Source organism: Vipera berus, assembly GCF_964194415.1.
Source record: "Vipera berus genome assembly, chromosome: 1".
Classification (NCBI taxonomy): domain Eukaryota; kingdom Metazoa; phylum Chordata; class Lepidosauria; order Squamata; family Viperidae; genus Vipera; species Vipera berus.
This window is the reverse complement of record NC_138202.1, coordinates 291,532,614-291,545,802: the sequence shown is the minus strand read 5'-3', so window position 1 is coordinate 291,545,802 and position 13,189 is coordinate 291,532,614. Positions and strand designations below refer to the sequence as shown.

At 38.3% G+C, this 13,189-nt stretch overlaps 1 protein-coding gene across 1 annotated transcript in view; it reads right to left on the bottom strand.

The window, feature by feature from the left end:
- The window catches only part of KIF26B (kinesin family member 26B), a 335,272-nt gene that overhangs the window by 228,061 nt on the left and 94,022 nt on the right, over window positions 1-13,189 (bottom strand). Inside the window, exon 3 of the mRNA XM_081318941.1 lies at window positions 6,127-6,660. Within this exon, the coding sequence (XP_081175067.1) occupies window positions 6,127-6,660 (534 nt within the window). The remainder of the gene's footprint in view (window positions 1-6,126; window positions 6,661-13,189) is intronic.

Below are 13,189 nucleotides of genomic sequence, written 5' to 3'. Positions count from 1 at the left end.
CACAAATCCACACCTCTTTTCTGATTGCTTGGTCACTTGATATTTAAAGAGTAACGGCCACAATTACGGTCCTTAAGAAAACATTGATTAGCATCCTAAATTTCTTTCTATGAAAAGAACATCATTCATATCCATAGCAATTGCCTCAATAGCAAGCATGAAACTGAAGATGGAGGAGTGTTTACAAAAATCCTCTCATTGTATGAAGGAAAAGCTGGACGTACTATCGTTCTACACAGGAACCTACAGAAAATGATTAACTCCTCTATTCCATGAGGAGATAGATTTCGTAATGGATTTCGATCTACTTTTTGAGACTAAAATGCCAGATAATAAAATGGGTGGATTGAGAACCGCCTAGACTTTTGATATAAATTGGGCTAGCTATATAAATGTTTTAAACAAACAAACATTTAGTAAACTGCCACTATCTTTGGAAATAACTAATCAAAAAATAAATGTTCACCATTTCCTGGGGAAAGTATACAGCTTCTTGGACAGACCAGGGAAGTCTTGGCTTTCCCTTCATATAATGATTCCATTATGTATTACCAAAACTGGAAAAATGACCACTGGGTCAGCAGGTGCTTCTCCTAGAAAGCCTGTTTTTCAGTTTTCAAGAAGGTGTGACAGCAGATGAAATCTCTTGATCTTGCTTCACAAGCATGGCTGCATTGTCCAATTAAAGGTAAAGGTAAAGGTTCCCCCGCACATGCGTGCTAGTTGTTTCCAACTCTAGGGGCCGGTGCCCATCTCCGTTTCAAAGCCAAAGAGCCAGCGCTTGTCCGAGGACGTCTCCGTGGTCATGTGGCCAGCATGACTAGACGCCAAAGGCGCACGGAACGCTGTTACCTTCCCACCATAGTGGTCCCTATTTTTCTACTTGCACATTTTACGTGCTTTAGAACTGCTAGGTTGGCAGAAGCTGGGACGAGTAACAGGCGCTCACTCTGCTATGCAGCACTCGGGATTCGACCCGCCAAACTGCCGACCTTCTGATCGACAAGCTCAGCGTCCTAACCCACTGAGCCACCGCGTCCCTATATTGTCCAATTATGACTAGATAAAAAATCTGTTGTTCTACATCCACATCACAAATCACTAAAAACTGGATGTCATGGAATGTGTGAGAGTCCTGAGGTTACTGCTTTTGAGACACGATGATTAGATTATTTGTGGAAGAGGAAGGCCCCAAGCCAGCATCTACTAATCTTTCTGAGTCTTAGAAGGAAGGCAGAACCAAAACTAAAATTCTCATAGCATAAGGTCTGTGTCTATCCAATAACATCGGACAGCTCCTGACTATTAAACAGTGCCATCTCATGAGATTCAGGAAGCATGACTTTTCTGTCCCTGTGGCTGCCCTTTGGAAAAACATCCACTTCAAAATGTGGATGACCCCTAATTTTGCTAGCTTTTTAAAAAAAATCTGAAGACCTGTTTCTTCTTTGAAGCACTGGGCCGAAATATTACATAAGCCATCTGTATGTATTAGTTGTGCTATGTGAATTTATATGCTATTTGTTATTTTTTATATAGGTATCTTTGATTTATGACCACAATGGAGTCTATAATTTCTGTTCCTAAACAAGATGACTGTTAAGTGAGTCGTGTCCAATTTTATGACTTTTTTGCCACAGTTCTTAAGAGAATCACAGCAAAGAACTTGGTTGTTATGAAAATCTGACTTCCCCCATTGACTTTACCTGTTGGAAGCTGGTTGGGAAGGTCATAAACAGAGATCACATGACCTCAGGGCACCCACATTTTGATCATGTGACCACGGGGGATGCTGCAACAGTTGTAAATGTGAGCCCTGCACATGCCACTTTTTCAGTGCTGTTGTAACACTGAACAACTACTAAATGAATAGTTGTTAAGTCAAAAACTACTTTATTCATAGTGGATATATTGTTTATGCCTTTAACTTAATAGCTATGCAAAATTACTCAACTAATGGGTGACTATAAAAACTGAAACAAACATAGTACAAATATGTGCGTAAGAGGGACAAAAACAATTCTTTTGGTCATAGAAAGATGATGGGCTAGTGAGCATAGGTCTGATCCAGGGGTCTGCAACCTTGCCAACTTTAAGACTTGTGGACTTCAGCTCCCAGAATTCCTCAGCCAGCTATGCATAGTCCCTTCCCTTACTGCTCTATTTGTGACTTTACCCCTTTTATTATAGACTGTATTCAGTGGTGGGATTCAAATATGTGAACAACCAGTTCTCTGTGTATATGCCGCTTCCAGAAGTCCATTCTGGGCCTGAGCAACAAAAAATTAGCTACCGGTTCTGCCGCAGTGGTGCAAATCGGCTGAATCCCACCACTGACTGTATTCCATAGAAAGCTGTTGAAAAGTTCCAAGAACCAGACTCCCTAGACTGGTCCTCACCTTTCCTTAGGGAGTACTTGATTGTCTGCTATACCAAGTTGTGCAGCTAATCCCTGCAATGGGCAAGTATAAAACAGAGGACCATAAGCAAAAATCAAAGGCAAAATAGGATGCTCATCTTGACCTTACTTCCTTTCAAAATTTCCTGCACCACTGAAAGACTACTGCATTCTGGGGTAGAGCCGCTACTTCAATTTTTGGCAGGAAAACCTAATGGAAAGTTGTCTATTCTGAGACACCCATCAAGATTAGCTAACCCACCCCTCATTAAAGTGATTTCAGGGCTCTTGTGGTCTATGTCTATCCATTTGTAGTTTATTGTGGCAATATACATCTAATCAGAAAGATATGTGGCTGTAAGGATTCTCCTTGTACATGGAGAGGAAAATATAAATGGCACCCACTGGGTGTGAGGCATGAGTTTGAGGGTTTTTCTTCAATGAAGGATCCAAGATTCGATTCCCCAGCTTTCTCTAAAGAAATGTGTTAAAATAAAAGGGAGATAAAGGAAGAATTCAGTATTTTCTTTTTTCCCCCTATCACATAGACTCGCATAGGTTCTAAAATGATTTATGGATACATTATATTTTAACCAAAAAAAACCCTACATATTATTTTTATCTTTAGTATTCATATAAATATTCTGATAGTTACTTCCTTTATCTCCTAGTTAAGATATGTAGGATATTTGTTTGATATAGCCTCGTGACACTCGAAAGAGATTTTATAGACTGCTTCATTATTATTCTTACTTTATAAAAAGATACCTAACTTGACATATAGCAATAGCCACCTAACAAATATAACTAGAAGCTTTATTTCCTATATCTTATCACTGTATTTTAGGTTATACATCATATCTTATTTTTTAAAAAACCACTTCCAGTTTTTCTATTAAAAAATCTGTGTTTGAAATTTTCTTAAGAAACAAAGTGTTATTTTTCCAGAGTTAAATTTCTGCCTTTGTCTTGTACACCAATGGTTGGAACCTAAGGTCTCAGAACTGCATGGGATCCTCCAAAACATCTTTTCATGATTCTTGGAATATCGTCAAACTACAATTACGGAAAACATCAATTCCATAAATTAAGGCTTACATGAAAACTGAAATACGTTCATTAGACTTGAATTAGACTTAATAACGTCATCACCATCATCATCATCACCATCATCATTCTCTTTTTAAACTGCATCAAAAACCAGTGGAGGAAAAAGAAAACATGAATCACACTGTGTCATTGACCAGCTATTTACAAGTTATCAAGCCATCAAAAAACATTGCATGTGATTCCAAGCTAACATAATATCATCCAATCCAAATATTCAAGGAATATTCATTATTGAGAACATGTTATACCTGCTATTCTTACAAGTAAGAAGCAGTGCTGTTGCACTTGTCCTACCATTTCAAGCTCTCAATCTAAGCAGTAAGATTACCAATTTACTAACAAGGAAAAAAGGCAATCCATCCCCCCATTGTACCTTTAAAAAGAAGTTCATTTTTGGCAATCAGCAAATAAAGTAATTCACAACAAGGTATCAAATATTAAACCTTACTTGGGCCAGAATACATATATATATATACTGTAAATATACCCACACATTTCATATAAATATAGTTTTCATTAGTGACTGCAATTGAGACTGGCAACTTGGTTGTTAAGTGAGGTGAAACAGCAACTCTGGTCATGATCTCACTTCAGCTTTCATTTGTTTACAGACTTGTGGAGGCCATAAATGCAAGGATTAGTTACCAAGTTACTTTTCCATCACCTTCGTAACTGTGAACAGTCACTGCATGAGTCCATCACTAAATGAGGACTACCTATAACTATTATATAATCATTCTTCTATAAAATTGTAGAAGCTGCTAATACAGAACTGGCTCTATACAATTTACTACAATAAGAATAAATAGCAAGTGGCAACCTGCACAGTGTCTAGGGCACATGAGGCAGAAAATTCAAAAGGCATTTCTTCCAGTATCTGGCATTACAAATATAATAAAAGTAACAACCACTTCCTGCCCTTTTATGATATCCCAAAACCTGTTGACTGAGGGAACCATCTCATTCAATCAAAGTATGGCCAGCCTGCACAAAATGAAAACATTCTCACTACTTCTTCTCCCCTATCTATTTAATCCCCATGATTTTAAAGGCTTGGACCAAGCTTTCTTACATATTAAAGTAAAATATGATTGAGTTCCTTTTCTTGGTAGATCACTTTGTTGAGATTCCCTGAGATGCGTGTCCAAGACAGTATTTTTTCTTATTTCAGCTGCATAGAGTCTACAGAATAAAATAAGATCAACCTTCGTAACAGTCAACCGATTCTGCCAGGCAGGCTATCAATTCTGCCAGGAAAGTTACCTGCAGTGGTGAGATGCCATCTCTAGCCATCCCATAGCTCTTGTTCCAGGAAATCAAACTGATAAAAGATGATGAACAAGGCAATGAATCCCACTGCTAGATTTATAATACTTTTTCTCCAATGATTTTTTTTCCTTGGCTTATTAGATCAGCATTTCTGAAAAATACTGCTAGTGGAAACAGCCTGACTCTGTACAGCAGCCTCAAGCAGTCTCTGATTGTCTCCATGCCCCTCTATGCTATTTGGTTTAGGGATAAAGCATCTCCTTGTACCTTTAATGGAAGAAAAATCTCAGACGATAACATAATTACCAGTACTGCAGTTACCAACGTGGCCATTATTCAATAAATGTTTTAGTCTGATTGTAATTTAGCCTTTATTACACTGAAATGGAGAATCAGTAAAACAAACAAAAAGGGAGCACAAAGTAACATTAGCTCTTTAAAGGTGATGTCACACCTGCTTACAATCACAGAAGAATAGTAACACCACATTCTCTGGCTTTGCTAACATGTCTTGGCAGGCTATGGCCACGCTAGACTTCTCTTCATACACTGACTCTTCAGCATGGTCTTGAAGGCTGATTCTGCAAGAGTTTGAATCTTGTGTAGAGACTATATCCTTTTAGAACATCTATTCCCACTGTTTGGATGGTGACCCAACCACTGAATGTAGTTCCATTTCTAGGCTTTAGCAGCTGGAAATATAGAAGGAGGAAAATTCCAAAGGACTAGTGTTATCTTGCTTATATTCAAGGTCATGACCGCTCCTAGAAGCTTACTTTCTTAAGCCTTTTAATAGCGTTATTACCAGCTGAAATTCCTATGTAGAACTTTTCTGGGCAGAGAAGAAAAAAGATTCAGCATCTGCATTGCTCCCCTTTAGGAGATTTTCCAGAAAAAACTGCCCACTCAACATGCAAAGAAAGCACTACGTTACGTTTAGAACTCTGCAGCACTAGTTGCATTTATCAAACAAGTTTAGTAACACTGAACCTATCTGAGATCAAGTTACTGCTTCATCCTAAAGATCTATTTCATAACTATAGTAATTTTATTTTGTTAACAGTCAACATCCTAAATATCCTTAAGATGTGTTTCTTTGGTTTTATTTGCACTGAAAATTTTGCAATCTACAGAATGGTTGACAAAGTTGAAGACTGTAAAAATAAGGCAGCATGTTTGGTTTATTTTAGTGTCATGAATTCCTGTCATTGCAAATGAGATCAACCGCTCTATATTAAATAACTTGACAGTCTATCATAGAATTAATTAGTACACATGTATTTCTTAAAGCCACAATGTACTCTGTAGGTATGAATCAATGAGGGAAAATCCTTTCTAACGCCACTTACTTGATAGGGATACAGAGTAATACCATTTGTTCTTGACAAGGACCAGGTGCCGTCTAGGTACTGATGAGCCTGGATAGCCACAGAATTCAGGATGTTACCATTGCTGGGACTGGTAGCCATCTGTACACTGACCTTTGTCTGGTGTCCCAAGGAACCATTTTTCTTCTCTATCCCATTAACGATTCCTATGTTGTTCACTTTTCCACTGAGTTTGTTAGGCAGAAAGCCAGCATAATTGGAAGTAGCGTAAGGAGCAGACAGGTATGCCCAGTCTCTGGGTTGCAGACTGCCCATATGTCGAGAGCCCACTAAGGTGGGAATATTGGGAAGGGGAGGAGGAGAGCAAGGAGAAGCATCACAGTGTTCTGCGTTGGCTGCTTGTTCAAGTGTTAAGACCATCTGAATAGCTTCCTGCTTCAACTGGTTCAAGTGAGTGGCACACACATCACACCGGTTGTCTCTCTCATTCCAAGCTTTCCGGGTAGTATTGGGAACTTGTAGTTTGTCATGAATCACTGAAGAAAATGCTGGATCCTAAAAATCAGAAAGTAAGAGGAAACCATTAAACTAAGAGGACAAACAGAAATCAACTTTATTATATTTACTATAGTGTGGATTTTTAAAAAATAGAATGCAAAATATGTTTCTGCTAAAACTAAATTGGACATCATGTTCTTGATTACCACCTGGAGACACATTTGGGAGTTGCTTCACTAAATGCTACTTCATTTGCATTATGGTTACTCATAACAACATCATTTCAACACTGAGAAAATTAGAGATTTCTTCCATTATTAATTAGATCCCGTTTACTCAGATTTGTTAATTAAGATTTGTACTTTAACATTTGATATTATCCATTCCTCATTGTGTACTGATTGCTCTGTGCACAAGGATCAACCTTATGATAGCCCACAAAAGGATACAAAAGTGGAGCTTGCTTACAGGCTTCTGTATTCAAAAGGGTGGTCTTAATATTCCTTCCCCTGTATTTTCAAACATATAATTTTTCTTAGATGTGGGAGAAGTAAGTTTAAAACAAGAATAAATGCAAACAGTATTCAATAATGCTAAAATTAATATATCAGGAAAATAACCACCAAGCTCAGACCGAAGGAATAAAAGACTATTCACTACTGGGAAATGACTCCATCTTTATTATTTGATGACACGTCTCTATTTTCACTAAAGTCCATAGTTATTCAGCATGTGGAGATTAAATGATTAATGAATCATGGTATCTCTTACGTCAAACCCTCCAAAAAAATAATTGTGAACAGAAGACCAGAGAAACCTGAAGAACAATGAGAAGGCATTATCTAATTCTAACTACTATAAGAACATCAGGAATGTGCATTTCCTCATCAACAAAAATGTTTAATATTACAATTCTTAAAGAAAGCTCTTTACATTTGGATGAACTACTTGTGCTGGCCTAGGAACACTGAACATAGAAAGCACAGCATCAAAATACTGGTACCCATATACTTAGGTTCACTTTAGGTAGATTATCATACAGGAATCTTTCCAGCCTATTTCTGCCTTCAGAATATTGACCCTTTGTAGACAAAAAAGTAGCACAATCAAGCAGAAATCTTCATCCCACAGCAGAAGGAAAAACACTGACGGGGCCATCTAGATCTATCTAAAACAATTGTAGGATTGTTTATGAGTTTAAGTTTCTAAACCTTTTTTTCATGGAAAAAGGATTACTAGAAAACTGACTTCACCTTGTTCAATCCCTTAAAAAAAAATTCAGGGCCATGAATAAGAAATCAAATACATGAACCAAGACAGAATGGATATCACTTTCTTAATAATAAGCCTACCTTAATAATCAATGTATAAATAACATTCCCACTTTATCCCTGAAATAAGTACTTTATAATTCTGCAAAAAATGATCCAGAATGGCCACAATAGATCACATCAGGGAAAAACAGATTACTATTATTTACATCAAAGCTTTCAAAACGATTGCTGGAATAGAATAACTGCAATGTTTTGGCATTAGTTTACTTTCTGTACCTTTCCAGGGGGGCTACCAGTGAATTTAATGAGCAGCAAGTTTATTAGCCCCATAGGTGTGCATAAAACTGGCAGGAGTTCAAGCTATGTATAATTCAAGTTGCACAGCATAAGTAGCAGGAGGATGCCCAGTTATACACACTGTTTGAGCTTCTTAGGCTTTAAAACTCAGCAGGAGACATCAGAGAAATAGGTCTGTTTGTGAGACTTACTGTCAACTTGAAAAGTCTATGGTATTTTGGCAGTCTTTCTAAAAGTCCATCTGGGGAGGGGAACTCTGAGCTTTTCAAAACTCAAATCAGTTATTCAGGGTTATAATCACATGTTCCTTTTCTGATAAAGTTTGGTTGTGTTTCAGGCAGAGGTTAAATTCAAAGCTACCAATCTTGCATCCCCACCACACTGTGAAACTTAGATAGTATAGAACAGAGGTCCCCAACCTTTTAGGCACCAGGGACCAATTCCATGGAGAAAGGTTTTTCCGTGGACTGGAGGGGGCATGGTTTTGTGTGCTGCCTGCATCCCATGGATGGGGCTTTGCTGGTTTGTGCGGCCCAGTTGCTGGCATGCCACGGACTGGTACCGATCCACAGACCAGGGGTTGGGGACCCCTGATATAGAATATATGGGAAAGAATCAGATGATCCCAGTTTCAAACCATCACATAGAAGAAATCACACAAATTACAAAGTTAAAAAAGGATTAGGCGGGTGGTGAACTATATAATGTGTATATAATTGGAAATATACCACCCATATAATAATGTTGTCTTTTACTTCTTCCATTGTCTGTGTCTTTCACATATTTCAGCTTATTGCTGAGTAAGACTGAAGCTCTTTTACTTCATTGCAAGGCATTTCTCAGACCAAAATCTTAAAGACAGTTTTTAATACATTAATATACCGTATAAAGCAACCTAGTCCCTTCTCTACATCTACTCCTCCTTGTGTGCGGCCATTTTTTTAAGCTAGGATTTTGTCTAATGGATTGCGGGAATAACCTTGAGAGACAGGAAGAAGAGCTACAGCCTAGACAACTGTCTGATAACAGAAAAAGTTCAAAGCAAGAATGGGGGTGACGAAACTGACCTTCCTCTAGCTCTCTGGAATAAAAAGGCAGGGGAAGAGGAAGTGCTTTTTAGACTTGCAAGATTGTGTTACTGTAAACTCACAATAAAGGAAGTATTAACATTTTGGGCTTTAGTTTCCTGATTAGGACTACCTTGAAGGGCAGACATCAGTCTCGCCATTATATTTGAGAGAACTAGGGAGGGTCAATTCTGAGGTGCTGGGCAGTCAATTCTGAGATGCTTTCTCCATCACCATTCCTGCTTTGGACTCATTCTCAAATCAGATAGTTGTCTAGGCTGCACCTCCTCTTCCTGTCTCTCAAGGTCATTCTCTCATCCCACTACACTTTCTTAAGCTGTCTGTAAATGCTGTATTCTTGGTAGATTATCAGCCAGCTATTAATAATGTAGTGAACAGGCCTGTTCAAATTAGGGACCACAAAGCAAATGTGTAAAGAAGTTTATAATAGATCTGGGGAAAGTATGAGAGAGATATTAAGGGGAAGAGATTGTCCTGAGACAGAGGGAACCAAGGGAAAGAGATTAAAAATACCATTGCATTGGTTTTATTTAATATAAGGCAGGTCAGAGAAGGTCTTGATGGGCTTCCTAGATTTTGCTATTCTACCTTTCTATAATAAAAAGCATTCCTGGAATTCCTGCTGTGACTGTTTCTTAATTAATATTGAAGGACTGATAAAAATGTTAAGCATGGAGTATCGCATCGGTTTATTCAAAGATCTCTTTATCCAAAGCAGGAGTCCTCCAATGTTTGGAAATTTCATTTGAAATTTTGAGAATATGTTATGCAAAATCTCACAAAGCACCACCCATTATGCTATGCCCTATAACCAGTGCTTTTTTTGTAAAAGAAAAAGGTACCGGAACTCACACATGTCATACAACCTGCCTTGCCTACCCTACAAGATTCCATCCAAAAAAGGTGCCGGAACTCCGTTCTGAGCGTTCTATGAGAAAAAAGCCCTGCCTATGTCATACAACCTGCCTTGCCTACCCTACAAGGTTCCATCCAAAAAAGGTGCCGGAACTCCGTTCTGAGCGTTCTATGAGAAAAAAGCCCTGCCTATAACACACATTTAATAGAAGGAAAACTGTTGGGAGTTGCTCCCTATCATCTCCTTTTGAGTTTCTCAGGATACCCTCCACACCACAACTTACCCTTGTAAGCTGCTCTTTGCTATTAACTTTACAGGGCTTATGTAACATAGATAGGCATCCTTTATAAAGGGTGTTTGAGGGGGTTTTCTTTAAACCGTATTTTTCTAAATTAAAAGAATCTAAAAATCACAAGGGTGGGGCAAAGTATCTCAAAGGCACCAAAAAAACTAGTGGTTTATTTATTGCATTTGTACCTCACTTCAATCAATTTGACCATCAGCAGCTTACAAGATATAAAAAAATCTTTTCAAACAATCCACAGGAGGCATACCAAGACATAAAATCAGAAGTTGTGGTGAAAACAATGACAACAACTCAGGAAGAATAAAACAGAATATGTCCTGATCTAGTTAGAAGGTTCTCCAGGGATAATTCATTCTTCAATATTGCTCTGAATGCAGGCAGCAATTGATGACAGCCTGATGTCCACTGTGGGAAGATTCTTCCAAAGAATCTGTGATGCTATTAAAAGGCAGCACCTCTTGGCTTCTGCTACCTTTACTCCAGGAAACAGGGGACTACAACTAATTTCTGCGTAGATGACTTAACAAATTTAGACTTATCATAGTTGGTTGGAGAAGAAAATAGTGATGGGCCCCCTGGGGCCACAAAAATATTTATTTATTTATTTTATTTTTTTATTTTAATTCCATTTATATCCCGCCCTTCTCCGAAGACTCAGGGCGGCTTACAAGCTTAGCAGTAGCCTTCATTCTATGTATATGCCTGCTTGTTAGGGCTTTCACACACACACACCCCAAGCGGCATTATTACAAAGTCAGCTTAATTGCCCCCAACAATCTGGGTCCTCATTTTACCTACCTCGGAAGGATGGAAGGCTGAGTCAACCTTGAGCCTGGTGGGATGCGAACCTGCACTAATTGCAGGCAGCTGGTGTTACTTAAGGAGGCATTAGCCCATATATTCTTTAAATGCCCAGTAGGCTATAATGCATGTTTATTGGTTGGCATTTAAACTGGTAGATCACATGTTAGGCAGAAATCAGCCTAGACAGTCCACAAATTTAAGGATTTTGTATTACCAAAGGGTTTTCTAGATTTTATATGCAATTTTTTTCCTGTCCTCAAACCTTCAGTTCAGCAAGGACTATAATTATCAGTTGATCTTTAGGCTCAAACAAAAAATTGTGATCATGAGAATCCGGTCCCACAATCATCCAAGGGTTATTCCTATAACTGATCTCTGGGATCCTGGCTGAAGACTGAATTTAACACGTTCTTCAGGGAAAGCATCTAACCTCCACTGAGCTAGGTATCCCTGTATACTGTATATCTAGAAATTTTCTCTGGAAGCATAAAATACAGAGGTTTAAATTATACATGCAGTAAGTTCTGCTTAAAGCAGATTCAAACTCTTAGTGCTTGACATTAAAATGTTCTTAAACTGAACCCTAAAGAAAAACTGACTGGAGCTGAATTCAAGTTGGTTTGAATTATTCATAAGGGTTATCAGTGCATGTAACATAGATGTGTGTGTGGACAAGAATATCAACCTTGCTCTCGAGCAAAATCAAGCTTATAACAGCGAGTGCCACACAAAGTGCACTAATCAAACAGGTGGTAAGAAAATAGGGGAACTCAGGCAGCACACAGGTTATGTAGAAAGTAAACACAGGGTCAGTCATAAAGGACTCAAATGTCTATACACCAACGCATGAGCAACAAACAGGGTGAATTAGAAATTCAGCTAAATGAGGGCAGATATGATATTGTTGCCATTATGGAAACTTGGTGGGAAGAAACCCATAAATGGAACACACAGCTAGAGGGATTCAAATTATTTAAAAGAAACAGACCAAATAAAAGAGGAGGTGGAGTTGCTCTCTATACAAATAGAACACATATCTACAGAAATAGAGCACAACAATGATGAAAACTGCCTTGGGTAAATATAAAAAGGGGGGGGGGAAAATGACATTGCCATAAGTGTATACTATAGGCCACCCAACCAAACAGAGGAAATAGATGAACTTTTTGCTAGTCAGCTAAGGTATGTAGGAAGCACACCACAATAGTAATGGGGGACTTTAATTACCCTGACATCAACTGGGAGACAAACTCTGCACCAAGTGGAAGATCAAACAGATTCCTGACAAACCTAGCAGACAACTTTGTCTCCCAAAAAGTAGAGAAGGAAACTAGGGGATCAGCCATATTGGACTTAATTCTCACTAACAGAGATAAAATGATAGAAGATGTTGAAACCACAGGAACCTTGGGGGGGGAGTGACCATGTACTATTGGAATTCAACATTATGCAAGCACAAGCAGTATAACATAGTCAAACTAGAGTCTTGGACTTTAAGAGAGCTAATTTCAACAAACTTAGAGAAAGCTTGGGAAGGATTCAATGGATGAAATTCCTCAAGGGGAAAACAACTCAAGAAGTTTGGGAAATTTTGAAAAGTGAGATTATAAAAGCCCAATACCAACGAAGAAGAAAAATAACAGCACTCAAAAAACCTCAGCATGACTGCATAAAGAACTCTCTGATAAATTTAAAGATAAAAAGGATAAAAAGTGGGATGAGGGGCACATACCTAAGGCAGAATATCAGCAAATAGTCCAAGCCTGCAAAGAAAAGCTAAGGCTCAGAATGAACTAAGGCTTGCGACCAAAGTAAAAAATAACAAAAAAAGCTTCTTTCAACATGTAAAAAACAAGAAAAAAATATAAGGAAATGATTGGTCCACTAGTGAGAGAAAGTGGCAAGAAGGTGACAAGCAACAAGGAGAAAGCAGAACTACTCAACTTGTTTTTTGCATCCA